This window comes from Podarcis filfolensis, assembly GCF_964270895.1.
Source record: "Podarcis filfolensis genome assembly, chromosome: 1".
Taxonomy (NCBI): domain Eukaryota; kingdom Metazoa; phylum Chordata; class Lepidosauria; order Squamata; family Lacertidae; genus Podarcis; species Podarcis filfolensis.
Genome location: NC_139604.1, coordinates 30,208,466 through 30,231,808, shown reverse-complemented (window position 1 = coordinate 30,231,808; position 23,343 = coordinate 30,208,466). Strand labels below are relative to the sequence as shown.

General features: G+C 42.1%; 1 protein-coding gene across 8 annotated transcripts in view; it reads left to right on the top strand.

Annotated features, from left to right (window-relative positions):
• Nucleotides 1-23,343, top strand: part of SLC4A10 (solute carrier family 4 member 10) — a 159,023-nt gene that overhangs the window by 24,049 nt on the left and 111,631 nt on the right. For 4 of the 8 annotated variants that reach the window (XM_083577105.1, XM_083577101.1, XM_083577104.1 and 1 more), the window contains exon 2: nt 7,072-7,167. The exons of 2 other annotated variants lie outside the window; for them this stretch is intronic. In XM_083577105.1, the coding sequence (XP_083433231.1) occupies nt 7,072-7,167 (96 nt within the window). Of the gene's footprint in view, nt 1-7,071; nt 7,168-17,893; nt 18,485-23,343 lie in introns of those variants that run through there. 2 more of the 8 variants (XM_083577106.1, XM_083577102.1) reach the window with 1 other exon arrangement.

Here is a 23,343-nt window from a genome sequence, read left to right as displayed (position 1 = left end):
CCAAGTACAAGACATCTGTGGGCTTCCATCTCCAGGTGTTGTTGGAGTGCAACCCTCATCAGCCCCAGTCAACCCAGCAACTGGCCAGCCTATCAGTTCGAAAGCACGCCAATGCGAGTAGATAAATAGGTACCACTGTGGTGGGAAGGTAAATGCCGTTTCTGTGTGCTCTGGTTTCCATCACGGTCCTCTGTGCACCAGAAGTGGTTTAGTCATGCTGGCCACATGACCCTGAAAACTGTCTGTGGACAAACGCCAGGTCCCTCCACCTGAAAACGAGATGAGCGCTGCACCCCATAGTTGCTGTTGACTGGACTTAACTGTCCAGGGGTCCTTTACTTTTTTTACCTTTACCTAGTTAAGTGTTCTAAGGATTGTAGCCTCACTGTGCTTTATAGGTCTCCACATCCCACTTTGAAAAATGCTAATTGGGTTTGATTTTGATCACATTAACTTCACAATTAAAAAAAAAATCTATTTTTTCTCCAAGGAGCTTAAGGTGGCCTACATGTTTTTCTCTCTCCTCATTTTAACCCCCCCACAGCAACTCTGTGAGGTAGGCTAGGCTGAGAGGCCATGACTGGTTTCAGGTCCCCCAGTGAACTTAGTGACTTTGTGGGGATTTGAGCCCTGGTCTCCCAGCTCCTAGTCCAATACTCCAACCACTGCACCACACTGTCTCTCAAGTGTATCAAGCCTGTAATTCCAGCTGAGCAACTGGCTTTATTTCTGCAGTTCAGATTCCAGTGTAGTTTTTCCTCAGGAGCATTATTTATACAATATTTGAATTTTGAAGCTGTTCGCTGTGAATTGTTTGTCATGCTTTTAAAGATAATGAATTGCCTTTTGTCCCTGCTCCATTTTTTAAAATCCGTTGTTTTGTGTGGTCATTTCTGAGATAATCCATACACTATTCATCTTCCTATTGAGCTCAGTAGGACTTCCAAGTAGGAAATTGTGCTGTTGAGGGAATTTTGTGCTGCATTGGGCACCATTTGTTGTTGTTTTTTGCTGTCGCCAACCTTTTCGACTTCTTTGCAGCCGCTTTGTCTGCCCTGCATACATCTAATGCATGCTCCTGGGATAAATCCTCTCTCTGCCTCTTTAATTGAGCTCTCATTTTGACTGGCATTTGTCACCTGCCATGCAGTCTTCCAAGATGATTCACACAGCTTCCCCAGTAGCACAAGACTGCATGCTTACAACATCAACAGTGTTTTCTTGCATACACTTACTGAGAAACAAGTCCCACTGTGTTCAATGGGGCTTACTCCCTCCCTAGAAAGTGTATTTAGGATTGTAGCCAGAATGAGTTACATGCATGTCTGTGATTTCTGCGCTCACACACACAAATACACGTATCTATCTATCTAGGTCTGCCAAAGCCATTTTGGCACTTGAGGCAAAGCACAAAATGGCACCCCCCCCCCCGCCAGGGAAGAAGCGGGAAGCAAAGATTGTCAGCAGGAACAAAAGGGGAATAAAAATCTAAATTGGGATCCACTGGCCCTGTGGATTGTGCTGCCTGAGGCAGTCGTCTCACCTTGCCTCATGTGTGGGCGGGCCCTGCTATCTATTATAAATCACTTAGAGACTGCTCTGAAATTAAATGGTATTCAGTGGTACCTTGGGTTACATATGCTTCAGGTTACATATGCTTCAGGTTACAGACTCCACTAACACAGAAATAGTACCTCAGGTTAAGAACTTTGCTTCAGGATGAGAACAGAAATCGTGCTCCGGCGGCGCGGCAGCAGCAGGAGGCCCCATTAGCTAAAGTGGTGCTTCAGGTTAAGAGCAGTTTCAGGTTAAGAACGGACCTCCGGAATGAATTAAGTACTTAACCCGAGGTACCACTGTGTGTGTGTGTGTGTGTGTGTGTGTGTATATATATATATATATATATATATATATATATATATATGTAGGAAATAAATATGAATGAAGTGGCGGTTTGCAGTTTTTTATCTGGCATCTTTGGACTTGGAGGCAAGGCCTTTTACTTTCTGACTGCTCCTCTGCCCTTTCTAAGATGCATTGTTGCTGTTGCATTATTACACTAACCCAAGTTCAAGATCCACTCAGCAAAGAATTCTCAGATCTTCCCAGCTTAGAGAATCTTCACAACAGGCAGGCAAGAGTGGCTTTGGAAATCTGCATTTGGAGCCTGTGCAACACTGAAATTTATGCAGAGGCTGCAGCTAAAGGCAGATTTCTCCCCTGCCTCCAAGCTTCAACAGTGCAGTGCAAGGCCATGTTTGCCTTCCTTTGCTGAAGCAGCTCAAACTCCTAAAGTGGCACAAGGGGGAAAAATGTCCCCAGCTCAGGCTCACAGAAGTTCACCTGAAGAGCAAGAAAACTGCCTTTCTGAGGAGAAATAGCAGGTGAAGGCAGCAGCTTAGCAACACCAAGAAGCTGACTTCGCTGCCTCAGATCTGGAGGAGGGCTTGACAAAGGGAGAGAGAGAGAGAGAGTGAGAGAGTGCAGAGCTTTGCAACACTGAACTGCAAGGTTCAGTGGTGTGGAGAAAAGCTATCGGAGAAGGTTGGCACCAGTGGATTGGAAGACCAGAGGCAGGATAAATGCCAACTTGCTCAGAACTGCAGCAGTAGCTGTTGTGCTCAAGTTTCGCTTGTAGGTTTCCCCGGTTGGTTACTGTGAGAAGAGGATGCTGGACTAGATAGGCCACTGCTCTGATCCAGCAGCGCTTTTAAGATTGTGTGAAGTGAAGGTTCTACACATGGGTGAGGGAGGCTGTGCAAACGTGGCGCCTTGCTCTGGTGTCCCCACTTTGGGAAGATAGAGGGATCTTTCAGGGACTGAGAGTGGGACTTCGTTGTTGTTTAGTCGTTTAGTCGTGTCCGACTCTTCGTGACCCCATGGACCAGAGCACGCCAGGCACTCCTGTCTTCCACTGCCTCCTGCAGTTTGGTCAAACTCATGCTGGTAGCCTCAAGAACACTGTCCAACCATCTCATCCTCTATCGTCCCCTTCTCCTTGTGCCCTCCATCTTTCCCAACACCAGGGTCTTTTCCAGGGAGTCTTCTCTTCTCATGAGGTGGCCAAAGTATTGGAGCCTCAGTTTCAGGATCTGTCTTCCAGTGAGCACTCAGGGCTGATTTCCTTCAGAATGGATAAGTTTGATCTTCTTGCAGTCCATGGGACTCTCAAGAGTCTCCTCCAGCACCATAATTCAAAAGCATCAAGTTAAAGCTATGATTTTCCCAGTAGTGATGTATGGAAGTGAGAGTTGGACCATAAAGAAGGCTGATCGCCGAATTGATGCTTTTGAATTATGGTGCTGGAGGAGAGTGGGACTTGCGGTAGTGAAATATCATAGAGTACATGTACTCAGGCCTCTGAACTCTTCAGGTCCAGAAGAGTATAGAGAGGTGCAAGGTGATGCCTCAGGATTGGTCAGACACAGCTAAATAGATACTAGGAGCCCAACCTTCAATATTTGCCTGGTCAGAGAGTATAAAATACGAAGTTCTGGAAAGATAAAACTGTGTGTGTGTGTGTGTGTGTGTGTGTGTGTGCCTGCACATACTACTGGTTAGCTTTCTGGTATAAATGTATTCAATATTGGAGCTGTTATGGTTTATCAGAATTCAAAAAAGAAGTCATTGGAAGTAATCTTTTTATTCTTTATTTTTAAAACACATTAAAAATAGTATTTGAAATTAATTTGAATAGATTTTATGTATAGGCTGTTGTTTTAAACACTTTTTTATATTTATAATTTTGTACCCATATGTTGTTTAGACAGGAAGCAGACTTACAGAGATTGTTATACGAACAGCAGGTATCGTATATAAATATGTAAAAGTTACATATATGAAAACTGTTAAATTGTTTGAACAGTTTTTATACATGTAACTAACTGTTCTATATATGTTGTTATGTTGCAAATTTCTTTGAGATGCCTAATGGGAAGAGATTCATAAATGAAATAACAGCAGCAACAATATAATATAATATAATATAATATAATATAATATAATATAATATAATATAATATAATATAATATAATATAATAATATAACATCTCTCTGTGGTAGCTTATCTTAAAGTTTTAAGTGTCTATACGCTTATCACATTTATAAATTTTAAATTTATTGTTGTACATTGTTATAAATGTTTGCCTTCCTTCTGGGATTGTACCCCCAAGTGTGTTTTATAAGCTGGTCTCCGACCATAATAAATTATAATAATATAATATAATATAATATAATATAATATAATATAATATAATATAATATAATATAATAATATAATATAATACATAATATAATATGGTCATAGTCTAGGGGAAGAGCCATAACTCAGCAGTAGAGCATTTGCTTGTGTGCAGAAGGCCACAGTTACAATTCTTAGTGTCTCAGTTCTAGAAATTTTCTCAGTTGCTGTGACGTGTGTGTGTTTTTGTCTGCATGAAATCCTCCTGAGAGAAATACCTTCAGCTCAATAGCCCTGTAGTTGGCTGCCTAATGGGTCACAGAAGATGCTGCACGGTTTCTCAAGAGACCCATGTTTTCAAATAAGTGCAGTCGCAACAATGCTTCTGCCTAGTGGGAGACACTTCCTATGTGTGTCCATTTCATGTGATCGTAATACACCCACACCCACCCGCACCCTGTACCCTATACATTGGCACTGCAATGGATGGCCAGCCCAGGTTGTTCTTTTGAGAACTGCAAAGTTCCCCTCTGGCTCACTAAAAGATTTGTCAATAACTCTGGCTGAAAATTCTGGGGGCTGTTTATTTCACTACTAGCTAACAAGCTAGTAGTGACAGTCCTTCACTGAGGTGATAGCCTGGGTGATGGGCCATTAAGGGAAACAAAGGAAAGGGGCTCTGTGCGAGATGGCAAATGGGTGGTGGCCCTCCCCCAGCTCATGGTTAGTTAAGCCAGAGTTTAGAGTTGAGTTGCTGTGGTGTGGGCTAAAAGAAAAGCTGGAGAGAGAGTCTGAGCAGTGATTGATTTCTGTTTGAATCCAAGGCTGTGGCTATGGGGGGGGGGAGAAACAAGACTTTATTGGGGTGTTAATGCTGTGAACCCCCCATCACAGGCTCAGATTGTATATATGTGTAAATAAACTATATATTATAAAGACACTACAGTCTCCACTGTGCCTCATTCCAAAAGGAAGTACAAATCCTAGGTAAGTGTCTCAAACCCCTGGAATTTCTCAGCGCTGGGGTACTGTGCAAAAATATATAACCCCATGAGCTTCAAAACCCTGATTGGGCCTGGGCTCACTGATGCTTATAGATGTGTACATAAGGATGCTGATGGGACACCCTCCTTTTATGTGTTTGCTGTGGAAATAGCAGTATAATTTTGTAGAGTAAAGTGTAGAGTTTGTTGTATTACCACGATATGGAAAGAAGCACAAGACCAACCCAACAAGATGATGGTGCATTGTCAGGGATTTGTGTACTCATTGGTGAAATAATGGAAAAATTGCATTGAGGCTAAGAGAAGAGAAGATGAATTCTGCAACCTGTGTACATTATGCAAGCTGAGCTCAGTTTGCACAATTTTATTTTGCAGTCTTTCTTCTGGCATATGTATAGATATATATATATAGATATATATTATTTTGGCGTAATATATATATATTATATTATATATATACATACATATATATATATATATATATATATATATATATATAAAATTATTTACTTACTGATTCTGCCCTGGTCATAGACGTTGAAGCCTCATAGTCCATAGGCATTGACCATGTATTTTCAAGCATACATTTGCTGCCATAAGGACTAGAAACTTAGACTGTTTTTCATATTAAAGCTGAGATTTTCATTCAGTGTTCAGTACCACATAATGGCTGCATTCATACATAACATTAACTCAGGTAGGGAACCTGTGGCCCTCCATATGTCATTGGACTCCAACTCCCATCAACCGCAGCTAGCATAACCAGAGGTCATGGAGAATGAGAGCTGTAGTCCAGCAATATTTGAAGGGCTGCAGGGCTACATTAAACCATGTTTTAGTGTTACGAACTGCAGTGAGCTGCAGGTTCTCATGCTTCTTCTTTCCCCTTTGGTACACCTTCAAGGAGGCGTTTGGAGTGTTTTTCTTTTGTTTTAGATTGATCATGCCTTGTTGTGACTTTCATGTCTGGGCAGACTTTAGCTAATCCTTGTAGTGATTTGTTCAAACAGTAGTTCAAACCACAATTTGTGATGCTATCTTGTTTCAACAATTCATAACCATAGTTTAAGGTTTAGGCATAACAGTAAATTGTGGTTAATCTAACATGGAAGCAGAAGCTTACAATCTTTTCTTCGTAGCCATACCTGGAAGAAGAGAGGGGAAGGGGGACACATAACCTGACCTTTAAAGCCCTAAACGGCCTCGGCCCAGTATACCTGAAGGAGGGTCTCCACCCCCATCGCTCAGCCCGGACACTGAGGTCCAGCTCCAAGGGCCTTCTTGTGGCTCCCTCACTGCGAGAAGTGAGGTTACAGGGAACCAGGCAGAGGGCCTTCTCGGTAGTGGCACCCGCCCTGTGGAACGCCCTCCCATCAGATGTCAAGGAAATAAACAGCTATCTGACTTTTAGAAGACATCTGAAGGCAGCCCTGTTTAGGGAAGTTTTTAATGTTTTAGCATATTTTTAATATTTTGTTGGAAGCTGCCCAGAGTGGCTGGGATGGGTGGAGTATAATTATTTTTTATTATTATTATTATTATTATTATTATTATTATTATCATCATCATCATCATCATCATCATCATCTTTGTAACACTAAATTACAACTTAGTGTTATGTGTGAATACAGGTTTTGTGTCTTGTTAATGACTGTGCAGGTAACATTCAGAAAGCTGATAACTATGAATTGGAGTCATTTTGTCAATTGTTTTGTCAAAGCCAGAATAATCACTTAAGCAAAATCCACCATTTGTTTACCTCTAGCCTTGTTCTTTGTTGAACTCATACAATGCACCATCATCTGTGGACTTGACAATGCTTCCCTCTGATTTATTTCGAGCAAATAAAGCAAAAATGTTAAAATGACACCCCTCCTCCCATGCAGTTTTTAATCGAGCACAGAGATGAAGATTGGAGGCAGGAAAATGGTGCCCCCTCTGGAATCTACTGCCAAAATTCCACGTCTTCATGTCACTTCATGGTAAGACTAACCTGACCATCCTTGGGAATAATCATGTATGGTGACTGAACTGTTGTTCCTATTTCTGCTCATGGGGGGAAAAGTTACAATCCAGACAGATGCCAGCCTTTTTGAGGGGCCGCAGCACCAGAGTATAAACACTCTTGGCCACAAGGATGTATTTTAGCTGAAGGGAAAAGCTGGAAATGGCACTGCAATATTTATACCCAAGTAACTCCTGATTATGCTGTATATCAAGATGTATAGGTTGATGTGCCTACTGGCTGATAATACCCCTAGCCCCAATAATATTTTAAAGCATTTTCTATGGTGCTTCATCCGTATTCCTGGCACACGCTATTTTATATAGGACTGTGGGAGTGCAGTAGTCTTGATGTGTTTGTATTCCCAGCTAAGAGTGAAATGACTAACATGGGCACCATCCTCTCATTCTGGCTATTATACGGCCAGTTCTGAGAGGCATCATTGAACACTTCTGATGGATTCTGAATGATCTGACTAGACCATTTTAGGCTGTGAATTTATGTGGAGTGTCTGCTGAAAAGCTTAGGTAAGTTTTGTCAATGAGATGAAGATATGTTGTCTTGGTGTGTTGGTTTTTAGATTTATATAACCTATACTTCAGGTGGTTTTGGTATATATCCAGTGCATTGCCAGCTTAATTTAAGGTGCTGGTGATGACTTTTAAAACAATGAATCTTTTGGGACTGGATTACTTAAAAGAACTGGGTGACACCTGTATCAACTTACCTGTGCCTTAAGATTCACTCCAGAGGGCCTACTTCAGTGCACACCTGTAAAGACAAGTAGACTGTCAGATACAAGGAACAAATTTCACAGTGGATTTCAGCGACATGAGATTGGGCCTTGAAGACCCATCTTGTTGTCATGGCATTTGGCTAGTTGTAAATTAAGCTGTAGAAATTGTTGTCTTTTTTTGGTATGCTTATGTTATGCTGGACAATGTGTAGCTCCTTTGCTAGCTTTTAGCAGTGGATGTTTTAAATGGTATTAAATTACAGTCGTACCTTGGTTCTTGAACAGAATGCATTCCGGGAGTCCATTCGAAAACCAAGACGCAGCTTCTGATTGGCTGCAGGAGCATCCTGCAGCCAATCGGAAGTTGCGGAAGCCGCCCTGGATGTTTGGCTTCTGAAAATTGTTTGCAAACCGGAACACTCACTTCTGGTTTTCGATTGCTCGGGAGCCAAAACGTACGAGTTCCAAGGCATTCAGCAACCAAGGTATGACTGCATTGGTTATATTTTTTTATGTTTATTTTGTAAGAGTGGTATGCAGTGCTAGACCTACTCGGAGCAGCCCCACTGAAGTTACTAGACATGGCTAACTTAGATTGATTCATTCATTTAAATGGGACTACTCCGAGTTGGTCACAACCCTGTGCCACTTTGTGAAGAATGTCTCTTAGTAAGCAGGCTGTACATCTCTTAAATAAATAAATAAATAAATAAATAAATAAATAAATACAAACTTGCAATTTTAAGAACACAATGGATAGTACTGGGCTGCGGTGTCTTTTTAGATGCTGAAACGTTGTTGTGTCATTTATTTATTTTGAAAAATCAAACTTAGAACAGCAAAGCCCTTGCCCACATTAGTGTTCCATCCACTAAACACACTAACAATGTGTTTGCATGTAGAGTTAGCAGGCACGCTGCTGTTGTGATAATTCTATGTGTGAGTGGCCTCACACGATTTATGCCATTTGTAGTGAAATAAGTCTTTGCAGCCTTCCTCATAATTTTGTGCCATGGATGTCTCATCTGATGACTCGCTTGTAAAAAAAAACACCACAACAATTCACCTTTGCCCACTTTGGTCCTTTTTTGTATCTGTGTGACTCAGGTTTAGTGAGTCACCTACAGTTTCCCCATTAGCCATTGTGTTCAGTTCAACACTGAAGGGATGCTTTTACTGGGAGATAAAACTCTGCTCCTACTCAACTATTGGCTGTGGACATGGCTTCAAAGCCAGGTGAGTCACTTCCTTGAGTAGACACTGATCTATATTATTAGCCTGTCTTGACATGACACCTTCTTGCCAGTGCAGGAGTAATTGGCAGATAAGTTCCCCTTGTTTTGAAAAGAAAAGATAGAACCCACCCCCATTGCCTGCTCAGAAAACTCTTTTTATGTGTAACTCTGTATTTTTACATCTTGTTTCATAGATATCATTTGGCAGGGGAAAACTTGAAATGTTAATGTTGGAATTACCACACTAAGATAACATGGGGGAAAGTTACTAAGCAATTTAGGGGTTTATGATTGTAGCTTAAGGAAATAATTTTCCTTGAGCATCTGCAGGACATGTAGGTACAGTATATGTGTTAATATAGTTTAAGCTGCAGCCTGGTGACTGAACTCTTCATAGATGTCAAAGCTTTCAGTTCAAACCACTTGAACAGTTAGAGGCATTTTTAGATAAAAGCAAATTGTCTCCTCTTCAGTGCCCCCCCCACATGGTGTTATTTGGGTGTTATTTGCTCTTTCTGGATCCAAAATGGCTGATCTCTTTTTTCTAAGATATCTTTTCAGGCTTACAGCAGGCTTGTTGTCTGCAGAAGTTCATAAGGACATAATATGAGCCTGTTGCATCGGGCTAGTGACCCATCTAGTCCAGCATCCTGTTCTCTCACAAGCCTGTGAGAAGCCTGCAAGCTGGTCATAAGCACAACAGCGTTCTCTCACCACTTAGGATTCCCCAAGGAACCCATATTGTCTCAGAAATCAGAAGCAGGACACAGCCACCATAGTGGGGAGCAGGAGAGCTGAAAATAATGCCAATATATTACACATCGGGCAACCAATGTGCTGCTTTGGTTTCAGATAGTACATGGGTAGAGTCTAACAAGCCTGGGACACAAATTTTCATGTCCATCTAGAGGCTATGGTGGCTCATGTACCAGTTGTTGTTTAGTCGTTTAGTCGTGTCCGACTCTTCGTGACCCCATGGACCAGAGCGTGCCAGGCACTCCTGTCTTCCACTGCCTCCTGCAGTTTGGTCAAACTCATGCTGGTAGCTTCGAGAACACTGTCCACCCATCTCGTCCTCTGTCGTCCCCTTCTCCTTGTGCCCTCCATCTTTCACAACATCAGGGTCTTTTCCAGGGAGTCTTCTCTTCTCATGAGGTGGCCAAAGTATTGGAGCCTCAGCTTCAGGATCTGTCCTTCTAGTGAGCACTCAGGGCTGATTTACTTAAGAATGGATAGGTTTGATCTTCTTGCAGTCCATGGGACTCCAGCACCATAATTCAAAAGCATCAATTCTTCGGCGATCAGCCTTCTTTATGGTCCAGCTCTCACTTCCATACATCACTACTGGGGAAACCATAGCTAGTGTTAACTCTGGTGTATACTCAATTCTGGTGTATATTTTGCTCTAGGAAGCTTAGTTTGGTCAGAATCACTTCTAGAGTTCACACTAAGTACATTATTTCTGGTAAATGAGCCACCATAGCTGCTAGAGGGCTGTGAGAATTTGTGTCCTGGGCTTTTTAGATTCATCTTCCCATCTATTATCAGAAACCAAAGGGGCGCATGGGTTGCCAGATGTGATTTTTGTTTCCAGCTGTCCTACCCCACTACTATGGTTAGTAGCTGTTGATTGCCTTGCCCTCCATAAAGTTATCTAACCCTCTTATAAGAACATAGTAGCCTGAAAACATTTTATTTTTTTACCAGTCTAGGCTAGTAGCCTTTGTTTTCATGCCAGCTACAGAGGTGGACCAGTGTGGATTTGCAGGCTAGTAAAAGCAGACATCACCTTCTGCCAAGCACACTGTCTCTACCACACTGCACTGTCTCTACCACAAAGTGTTTGTGGAAACTTCCTCTGCAGGTAGCGTGGAAATTAAAGCAGCCTGTTGCCTGCCTAAGGCGACCATTACTTAACTGGGGGAGTCGCTTCCTCACATCTCTTTCCCCCTTGAGATTCATCCAGTGTTTCAGAGTGGAACAAATCAATCAAAATCAAGGGAACATTTGCGTCCTCCTTACGTTTATCCCCCTGAGGTTCTGATAACAGTAATTCAGCAAAGTACACACCTCTGTCCTCAGGAAGAGAGCAAGCCAAATAATGCCATTTTTGTTTCCAGAGCTAAGCAAAACAGATTTAAAATCCCATGAGTGACCACGGGGAAAGTTGAAGCCTCGTTGAAATGGACAGCTGTGCAAAAGCACAACCATCCTGTTGTGCAATGGCTGTTCATTTCAGAGGGGCTCAAATGGAAGAACTTCCAAGGTGAATCTGACCTCACAGGTCAGATCTGTGTCCAACTCTGCCACCTTTAATGAGGCCTCAGCTGTATCACTGGAAGCATCCTCCTCATTCTGTCACATGGTCTTTGCTTCCTAAGAATATTCTATCTTTGTGATTGAAAGTGCGTTGCATTTATTCATTTATTTAGAATTACATTTATATCCCACCTTTCCTCCAAGAAACTGCAGGTGGCATACACAGTTGCCCTCTCCCCATTTTATTCTCACAACAATTCTGTGAGGTAGGTTGAGAGGTGGTAACTGGACTAAAGTCTCCCAGTGAGCTTCATGGCTGAGTAGGTTTTTGAACCCTGGCCTCTCAAGTCCTGGCCTGACGCTCGTAACCACTGCACGGCACTAGTATGAAGCACATTCTAGAATTGTTAGGCAGAAGAAAGAATGGATTCATGGTTTACTTTGCAGCTCTTCTTCATAAATGGATGGCTGTGTGGTTGTGAAGACCCTTATTCCCCTCACAGAGCTATGATTCCAGAGTTCCTTGGGAGGAGGGCTTGACTGTTAAACCACTCTGAACATACTAGCTAAGTGAGAGATACAGGGGTCTCCTAACAATTCTCACTCCCCCCTTACCAAACTCCATTTCCAGGATACCTTAAAGGAAGCCATGACAGTTAAAGTGCCATGATAGTGCTTTAAATGTACAGTGAGGATGTGGCCTTAGATAGTAACTCGGCAGAATATTCTTTCTGATAAAAGTTAAGAAGATTTTGCATGGTTATATCCCATGCAAAATCATCTTAAGGGGACAAAGCATTCACTTTGTATTTTTGCAGTGGCTTAGCAACTATAATGATTGCATGCCCTGATTTACTGGCAGCCCCCAAGATATTTGGGGCACAGATTCTAAAACTGGCAGTTTCCAAGTAACAAATACGCTGCTTGTTTCTTTAAGCTGACATCATGTTTACTTTGATACAGCAGACCATGCTATGTTTTGAGCATTTATTTTATCTAGTACATTTTTGTCTCTCCCTCCTTCCAAGGAGATCTGGGCAATATGCATGGTTCTTTATACTTGCAAGAACCCTGTGAGATAGCTTCAGCGGAAAGAGAGACAGAGACAGAGAGAAAGAAACAACTTGACCTGATGTCGGCCAGTGAGCTTGTGGCTAAATGAAGATGTGAGCCTAGACTTTCCCAGTCTAACACTCCAAACACAGCCTTTCTCAATCTTGGGTCCCCAGATGTTCTTGAACGCCCATCATCCCTGACCCTGCTAGCTAGGAATGATGGGAGTTGAAGTCTAACAACACCTGGGCACCCAAGCATAGCTGTCAACTTTTCCCTTTTCTTGTGAGGAATCTTATTCGGAATAAGGGAATTTCCCTTAAAAAAAAAGGGAAACGTTGACAGCTATGCACCCAAGGTTGAGAAAGGCTGCTAACCTCTATGGTTAGCCTTTCCTATCCTTGGGTTACTGGGCAGGGGCAGTGGTTGTTATGGGGAAAGAACAATGTTGCTTCAACAACAACCAGACAGATACTGAACCCTATATAGTTGCAGCACCTATATTCCCATTCACCCGCACTGAGGTTAGAGGGGCCCAGCTTGGTCCAGTAGTCTTCTACTCTAGTGGAAAGATTCTGGCCCACTAGGATCTCTTGTGATGTAGTCTTCCAAGTCCAAGGCAGCAACGCTACATCCACAGGCCAGAGCTTGTCTGGTGGAAGCATTCTTGGTGCTGTTCCCTTTCCTGTGTGCCATTCCCCTTTTGATGCTGTCATTGATCTTGTTGAAGAAAACAGGCTTTGACAGTTTTCATTCATGGGCTATATACTGATATCACTGAATGCTGAATTATGCCATCGTGTAATTATGAAAATGTTAAATAACTCCCTTGCAAGCACCAACATCATAAACATATTTTTTTTAATAAAAAAAAAGCTTGCAAACTGGCACACACTGGTGTTTTATTTACTAATAGCACATTTTGGATGTGGGATTCATTAAAACTGGCTCAGAGTTTCACAAGCTTCATGGCTGGGTGCCTTTTCTATGCTCTGCCTCATGATGGACTGTAAATCAAGGGAAGGTGGAAGCATCTAAATCATTTCTAAAACTATCATAGCAGATAATGTGAAAGGCCAGACCAACAGATGAATGTTTGGCATGTGGAGGAATGTTATTATTATTTTTATATGCCACCTTTCCTTCAAGACGGCATACATAGTTCTCTCCCTCTCCAGTATATTCTCACAACAACCCTGTGAATGTAGCCTAGGCTGAGAGGTGGTGATTGGCTCAAGCTCACTCAGTGAGCTTCATGACTCAGTGTGGTTTAGAATCCTGCTCTCCCAGGTTCTAGTTGGAACGCTTCAACCACTATACCACATGACCTGTTATGCCCTGTATATTGGTGATGGTGCAGTGCTCAATCCCATTGTGTGGCACCAGTATAATCATCCAGATGGGCCAGTGTAAGGAGCCTTTGACGAACCACATGTATACCTGGGAACTGAACATGGTGGCCAGGTTGATAGCCAGAGAACGTGCCTGCAGGCCCAGCATCAGCACAGAGTACCTTGGGAAGCTGTCAAGGTCCCAGCAAGGTCCATTACAGCTGCTTGCTCTGGACTCTTTTTAAGGTGGCTGGATCTGGAACCTCTAGTTTAATTCCCCACAATGACTTTGATGGGCATTCTGGGAAATTGAAAGGCTAGCTCTTTGATCAGCATCAGTCAGGTGCATGTCATGAATTACTGGGAGCTGAGCATGGCACTGTGGATGTTCTTCAACCATCATTAGACAGTTGGGGCTAGGACTCCAAGCACTGCTACCATCACTGTCACCAAGTAACCATACCAGGGTTAACCCAACTAGGAGGAGGTCTACCAGAGGGCACGTTGGTGAGGTTCAACTCGAATTTGGCATCAGCCCTGCATACATGTACCTTATTAAGCTCCTGAAATTGCAGGAGGTGGGGCAGATGTCAAGCTGTATGCATGCTCCCCAGATTTTTAACCTAGCAATCCCAGAGTTGAGATCTCATACAGTCTAATGGCCTTGCAGTAACTGGTAGCGTTATTCTGCTTTGCTTGGTGGTACATCAACACGGGTGCTGATTGCACAGTCTGTGGGTCATGTAGGATCTCAATTCTCAGGTTTGTCGAGCTCCAGCTACCTGCAGTGGCACAGGAGTTCTGTGTGGAAGGGAGTCTCCTGGCCCATGGTGTGTCTGTTTTAGGTCTTGCACTAGAAGAGCATTCCCATCAACCTGGTGGTGTGCAGATGTTTTGGACTACAACTCTCCATCTGCCGCAGTTAGCACTGCCATGAGACTGATGGGAGTTGTAATCCCCCCAAAATCTGCTGGACATTAGGTCACAGGAGGGGACTAGACTGCTGCATGAGAAAAGTCATACCTTATCCAGTGATGGCTCTGTAATGCACACAAGCTCATGTATAGACAAAAACACAAAAACTGCAGAAGACACCTATCAGAGTACTGTGAATTTTTGTGCAAGCTGTTATATACAGTGGTACCTCGGGTTAAGTACTTAATTCGTTCCGGAGGTCTATTCTTAACCTGAAACTGTTCTTAGCCTGAAGCACCACTTTAGCTAATGGGGCCTCCTGCTGCTGCCGCGCTGCTGGAGCACGATTTCTGTTCTCATCCTGAAGCAAAGTTCTTAACCTGAAGCACTGTTTCTGGGTTGGCGAAGTATGTAACCTGAAGCGTATGTAACCTGAAGCGTATGTAACCCGAGGTACCACTGTAATGCTGTTTTCTCTCTACTCAGTGGTTGTTTTTTTTTGTAGCTGATCAATAGATGTGTGGTATTCTTGATCCCCGTATCATAATTTCCATTTCTTCTTCTTCTCCTCCTCCTCCTCCTCCTCCTCCTCCTTCTTCTTCTTTAAAAAATGTGGCATATTTCATAAGAACATTTTGTGTTGAAGTAGGTTAGGTGAAATATCAACTAAATTTAAAACCAGGCCGACTGACTTCTCATTCTCTAGAGGGGCAAAGCATATGTTCAAGCAGGTTCTTAGTCACTGCTCTCTAGTATTAAAGCAGCTGCTTTAAGTCTGGTGCCGTGATTGTACTGACACATGGTGTAAGGCTGCCGCCTATTTCCCTGCTTTGCTCATGGGTCCATCTAACTTAGTATTGTTGAAACCAATTGGCAGTAGCACTCCAGACTAGAGTCTTTCCCAAGTTTTGCCCGGAGATACCAGGTATGGAACTTGAGATCTTCTGCATGCAAAAGATGAGCTCTATGACTGCCTCCTGGCTCACTGGTAGACAATTTGCCTTGCACCTGAAAGGTCCCTGGTTTAATCCCTGGCATCTCCAGACAGGGCTAGGAATGGCCCCAGTCTGAAACCTTGGAGTGCTGCTGCCAGTTGTTGAAGACAGCACTGTACTAGATGGACCAATGGTCTGACCCATTCTAAGCAGTCTCTTGTATGCGTGATCTTGCTCCCAGGCTTGCAGTAAGTGTTTGGAATTATATGCTATATTTTCTACCCAATATTATTTTGCCTGTCTAGTCCTTGCTGCTGCATGGAACAATGCATGAACTGAGACCTTGTATCTGTAAGTAAAGGATTTCAAACTTACTGAAGAGTGTGGTCTGCTTATGGTGGGAAGGGTAGAAACAGGTCGGCTGCTGTGTGCAGCTGAACGGGATGAAAAGGTCTGACAACCTATATTCCTAATGCTTTACTGTGCTGCTTATCTTTGTGAGTTTAATACTCTGCTACTGGGGCTCTCGGTATGCAAGCCACTTGTTTTGAATCCTGGTACCCAGCCAATTATTTTGTTGTTCACCCACAAATGTGGGTCCACAGGGATTCATTTGTTTTAATTCCTCACAAAAACAAACTTGGAGCCAGTATTGGTTTGTGTAAGTAGTAATAGTGTGAGTGCAAAACAGCTGCAAAGTAACAACTACTATCGATGAATTAATACAGCTTCCATCATGTCTCCAGCAAGATTTGCAATGTAGCCTCAGTAGAATGGGGTTAGAGCCTGGTATGTCCCCCGCCTCTATGTCTGGACCCTAATAAAATGTTCCCTTCTCAGCTCCTGTTTGAATAGATGACATATTCTCTAGATAGGATCTCTCTTGTTTTACTTGAAAAATATAAATGCTTTATGGTCGTTCCTTTTTTCGTGGTGGGCTGTAAAACTGACATTCTAATTGGGTGTAATAGCAAATGTACCTGTCAATGTTCATCATTTCATATCACCCACAAAGAACCTCTTTGGATTTAAGCAAAGGCAAATGCTCTTCCATGTTGGATAAATGAAGTATGTGGCTTGTTCAGATGATGGGTGTTCCTGTAACCCATCTCTGTCCTCCTAACACAGTAAAGGTTAGGGGGGGAAATCACTCATTCATTGGCTGATCTTGGGCTAGCCACTTTTTCTGTGCCTCAGTGTTTGCCAGCTGTAAAATGGGACCAGAATGGTCTCTAAATGATATAAATGTAGTATAGTGCATGTACATGCATTCCATGTATTTTATATGCTATGCAGTTTGTGGTTTACCTTGATTCTTTTGCCACTAGGAACCAACTGCATGCATGCATCCATTTTCTTCTTGTGGCACATTTGAGCCGGGATTTTGCTGGCCTCACCACTGTTGGGCTGCCAGATTACACCATCAGTCCCACCCTCTCATGCACAAGAGTGTCCTTATTTTTGTCTGTATGGCCAATGTCACATGCTGAGCTACAGCTGAGCCTTTTTCAGAATTGGAGTATGGCTCTAATACGACTACACTTAAAAATATTATTATTTGCTGAAAATAATATGATCACCTGCAAATCTGAAAAAAAACAAAAACAGGTTACTGCGATCCTCTTAAAACCATTGGGAGCAAACCCACTGAAAACAATAGCATTGGTCTTGAGGATCAGCTTTTAAAAACAAACAAACAGAGCATTTGATTCACTGGGATCACAATTTAAAATGGCACAGAGTGATTTCTGCTAAAATATTGTGAGAGATAACCGTGCTACTCTTGTGTCTTGTTAATGGATTGTTCACAGCTCTTCAGAAGAGAGCAATACAATTTCTGATGGAGTGAAATGGGCTACAAGAACAGAAATACAGGCATGTGATCACTCTGTTTGGTACCCAAATACATTTGCCCTGTCATAATACTGGCATCTTTTCAAGGTATGTTGATGTCTGGGTTACTGCCAGGGAGCAGTGCACAAAATGCAAGGAGGATACAGCTTTGTGAAAATGAGCACAGCCACACACACACACACACACACACACACACACAAAGATATATATATGATGCATATTTTAATCTCAATGGTGTTTTCAGTTCATTTGATATGATTCCAGAGGATCTTAAGTGTCCTCCTGCTTCTGAATTGCATATGATTTCTTTCTGGTAATTTCCCCGTCACCTCATACTGTGGAGCTTTCCACTCAGAACGGCAGCGTTGCATGTTAAGAAGTGGTCATGCAAGCAAATTGAGATAACCTGGATATGTCATTTTGCCTGGCTTTCTCTCTCTCTCTCTCTCTCTCTCTCTCTCTCTCTCTCTCTCTCTGTTTCAAAGCAATGTGTGTTGCATAATGGCTGTTTTCACCTTTAATTGCCTCGAGATTAAGCAACAACAAAATCATCGTTCTCTATAATGGCAACCCGAGGATTTATAGTAACGTGAGTGGAGAGCTGAAGGATGTGGCTTGCTCTGTTTCGATGATGCGGGATTGCTCTAAGCAGCAAGCTTAGTGTTTTCTGAAAACATTAGCAGCATCGCTGATGTAGCTGTGCCAGCCTCTTTCGCTACTAGATGACTGGAACTGCTCACAGGGGGGTGGGGTGGGGGCAAGGGAACTATCTTTGAGATCCGATCTTTCGAAAGGAGCTCGCTCATCATTTGCTAAATGGAGAAACCTGATGTTTTCCTTGCTGGCCCAGAAGATGCCTGAGAGATAGAGAGAGAGAGAGTGATGCATTGTTATAAGGCAGGGAATGCTTTCTGGGAATAGAAAGGTCATGCATCTTGGGATCGGGGAGCCATTCCAGTCTCTAACCAGTCACCAGGTATGGCCTTGTGGTTTATATTCCTATTTGTGGCTTACATTATTATTTCAAACACTGCCTTTTGCATTTCTTTTCTGGTTCATTTTAAAATGGGATCAAGTCGTCATGTTTTTTAAATGCTAGATTCCATGCGGGATTTAGACTACGGGCAGCTTGTCTTAAAATGCAAGAAGGTATATGGGTGGTTTTTTTGGGTGCGTGTGTGTGTATGTATTAGAAATAAAAAGTCATAAGGGTATTTTAAAAGAGACAGCAAATATTCAGTGTGTAGATGTTGTTCTGCTCATGTCTGCTGAAACATATATGCACCAGTTCCATGGAATAAAACATCAGAACCGTGGAATAGCTCACAGCATGAATTTGGAGGTTTGTACTGCTTGTTGGGCTGACGATACAAAGGTCATTCGCACAGTGGCATGTTAATTAGGATTGCACATCCTTTTTATGAAAGCACATTGCGAACCATCCTGTTTTATGAAAAGTGGGCTGAAAACAGCCTATCACAATCAAGGCTGGGGATAAGCCATTCTGCATAAGGCATATTTTTTTAAAAATAGTAGATGTAGGTTTGATTATTTTTTCAAGGCTTGACGTTTACATTTCAAGCAGCTGCCTTGCTCCTCTGAAGAGTGCAAGGATCTTTTCCCCCTAACAACTTTTGTTGAGAAAAGCACGCACAAATGGCTTGAGAAGCTGAGGTGGGGCTTGATTTTAAAATATTGAATATTTAAAATATTTCAAGCCCTACAAATATTTATATATTTATACTGTAGCATTCCTTATTTTTTTCTGCATTCAGCCCTCACCAATCCCATTGCTATCACAGGTTTTATAAAACCTGAAGCAAAGTTACAGGAATGGGAAGTGGCTGGGTCTGTATTTTATGTAACCTTTCAACCACCATAGTGTCTCCAGCAGCCTATTTTGATGCGCTGGGGTGGGTGGTGGGGGGCGGGCAACGAAATTGAAAACAGTATAATCAGCTTAACCATGTTCATTGCAAATGGCGCTGAATAGCCAAAGGTAGGGGCTCTTGCTTGTGCATCGCTCATAGTGTGTAAGGAGATTATGTCTAAAAGTAGACACAAATGTGATTCCTTTCTCTCTCTCTTTCTGGCAATGGCTTTGAATATCAACTTAACTGCTTCCGACTTGTTTGCTGGACATTTCCATGGTAACCTGTTAGGATGTGTCATAAAGCAGTGGTTATTAAACTTCCCACCCCCTCACCCGCCAGACCATTGCTGAGGAATTGGGGCCATTTAATGATTTTTCTTCCTGTTATAGCAATTGTAAGGTGCTATGCTAGATGTTTTTCATTTTTTAACTGAGTTTTCATTGCTGCTTTCATTTGTTTTGTTGAATTCCATGGAATTTGGACTACACTATGATAAGAAATAAAAGAAGCAATTTAAAAAACCAATTAAAATCTGGGTGACTATTTAATGGGGTGGATGTGCCGTCTCCTGTCTTCAGTCACTAAACCGCAGATGACCTGACATATGCAGATCACCTGACTGCAGATCACCTGACCACTGGTGGTCCATCCACCACACTTTGGGGACCCCTGTTTTAGTGACAATAATATAAAGGGAAACATTGGTTATATTCCTGTAGCATTTCATGTACAGTTGATGTTCAGTTTCTGCAAGTGATGCTCAGATTGGTCCAGGAGGTGGGTGTTTTCTGACCCTTGAGGGCTCATGGATTTTTAAAGGGTAAATATGTTTATAATTCAGAAGGCAGATATATAAAAAGTTCAGTGGTTTGGTTATTTTAAAAAATTGACATGTATTAATTTGTTTCTCTGGTTGCTTACTTTCTTAGAAATGCATGTTGGAGACCCTGGCAGAGGTCTAAAGCTATGGCTCACGCAGGAATCTGGTCAATCATTTTTAATTAAAAACATATATTAAAACAATATTTGTTTTGTGGCTTGTAACTATAATTGATATGTTTCCTGGTGTACTTATCCAGCTTACGTTTTGATTAACAGTAGGGGAGATGAACACATTCTTAAGCTTGATTAGTTTTGGAATGGGTTTAATGTTACTTTTACAGTTGCTACAAACCATGTTTAATCATCTTTCAGAATTGAGTTTTGGAGAATTTTAATGCAAGGAGTACATTCTGTTTCTTGGCAGCTGCCTGAAATTCCTGTGGGTATTCTGGTGATCTTTCAGGCTAGTTTTGATTTTATTTTTTTTCATGAGGACCAGATCATCTCAAAATGAATATGGTAGAGCTGGTAAAGGTTCAGAAAATGGCAGCCAGGAGGGTAAGTGGTCTCGAGCAACTCCTCTATGAGGAAAGGTTTGGATTTTTTTTTCTTTAGGAAAAAAGACAAATAGGAGGGACACTGTGCACGGTGCAGAGAAAGGTATGCAATAAATAAATAAAATTCTCCCCATTTTGCATATTAATAGAACCCAGGGTCATCCAGTGAAGCCAAGTGGTAGAAGATTCAGGATAGACAAGAGGAAGTAGTTATTTACACAGCAGACAAGTATACATTTTGCTAATTCAAGATGTGTTGATGCCCACCAACCTAGATGGCTTTCAAATAGGATTAGCTGTATCTGCCATTAATCCGCCTATGAATGGCCAGTGGTATTAACTGTCTGTACTCAGAGCTACATGCATGTTAAAATCAATGATGTAGGCTCTTCTCAATTGCCCATTATGAGATTGGTGAGCACAAGGAGCAGGGCTTTCTCTGTGGTGGCCCCTCAATTTTAGAATTCTCTACCAGCTTTCCCCTGTAAGGCTATTCCATTTCAGGCCTCCAGAAAGGACTTGATGATCCACTGGCCTGGTTTGCAAGTCACATTAAGTGAAACCATGGCTTATTGTGAATGCTGATATGTTTTTATTTATGCAGTAATAAAATACAATACTACCGGCAATAATAAGCACAAATGCTTGTGAAACCTCCAAGTAGCTTTGTATAATAGGCTTAAGTAAGATTGATAGCACCACTGGAGACAGAATGAGCTATTAACTAAGATAGTTTATTAAAAGGATATTATGTACATTGAGAGAGTAATGGTTTGTTTGCTTGTTGGAAGCAGCAATAAAACAACTGTTAGCACATACAGTATCCACATTTTGAGAAGGCTCTTAAAATAATCAAATGTGTTCAGAGTAGAATGGAAATAATATAAATTGCTTAGTAGAACTTAAGCATGGGCAGTGTGAACAATTATTAATTATAAACCATTTCTTGCTTTACATAGCTTTGAATCTTAGAGGACAACTCAAGTTCTGGTATGTCAGTGTCTTATTTTATAAAACTTGAAGACTGTGTCTTTCCATCAGAACTTGGTTTCTTCTTCTCCCATTGTTTTGTTTTGTCTACCATATGTCTTAATAGAACTCTAGGGTTGTCACCTTTGATCAGGCAAAACAAAGGACAGGTTGGGCAAAATACACGACATGCTGTGGGGCTAAAAATTACTTTACCCGGTGCAGAAATGACTTCAAAGCAATCCATTACTCACTCTCGCTCTCTGTGGCTCCGAGTTTCAGTCTCCAACCCAACCACTGCTTCTAACAATGTTCCCACACGGTGCTGATCTTCTCCTCCGTTTCTCACTCTCTGTCCCAGGAAGGGACAGTTGCAGCTCCATCCCACCAGGGGAGCTGCTTCTGTGTGGAGGCTCCTCTTCCTTGCTCTTGTTTCAGCTTGCACAAGGCAAGTGAACAGGCAGCAACAGTGAAGGGGAGCAGGGCCAGGGGGTTCAGAGGATTCATAGAACTGGGGAATGGGCTTCCAGTGGAAACCATTGACCAGTGACTCTGTATTTTCCAAGCATATTGCATTTGGCTGGCTAGTTTTTCAAACAAACAAATCATTTACAAGCAATTAAATTTGTTGTGGGATCTCTATGAAGTGATTTGAAAATGCAAACTGAGTGTCAGAACTGAGTGTTTTGAGAAAAAAAATCAGTGTCCTGTACACTGGAAGAAGAGGGCTAAGCTGTAACAACAGAAGCCCACTTCAGGCTTCTCCAGCAGAGATTTCGCAGGCATCCTCACTTTTGACTTCCTTGAAGACCTTTTTATGGCGGCAGGTCTGTGCAGTTGTTTAAAACGTTCTTGATTAGCTGGTCCTCTGAATGATTGTTATGCGCTGTTTTTTAAAAATAGCGTTTTATGATTTCATTTCCTGAGTATTGTCATAAGTTCATGAAATGCCAGTGAATAAATGTTTTTGTAAATAAATAGTCAGATGAATGCATGAGCACTCCTATTAGATAGTGAGCACACCATTTCCAAAATATCTTAAGTGCTCTGCACCTTCCTCTCCCAACCTTTCCATACTGAACATGCAGGAAGATTCAACCTGCATTCATCTGAATGTGGTTAGACTCTTCACGTCTATTGAGAAGCTAATTGTACAGAGTTCTGGTTCATAGGGAGGATGCTAAATGACCTTAACTAAATGTAGTTTGAGTCACCTTCATAGGTTCAAAGAGCTGACATGCACAGGAATGATGGGGCAGACGTTGTGTGTGTACCCCCTTCACATTTTAAGCCCACATACATACTTTTGAACATCTGAACAATCTTACCTACAAGGATTAACATCTGCCTTGCGTTGTCTGCTTGCTTTGAACCCCCTCTCTAGCAACCAGTTCAGCTGCTATGATGCCATGGGATGTTAATAAATGTTCTAATGGTCCAGAAGGAATTTGGATACACAATACACTTCCTGTGAGAGAAGGGTAAAGGGCAGAGGTGCAGAGATACGAGGGACTGTCTGCTGTCATCTGGAAAGCAGACAAGGCATGCGGTTGTTTGGAGATGGGATGCTGGACAAGCAAGGAAGCTTTGGTTTGGAAGTACAGCTGGGACCC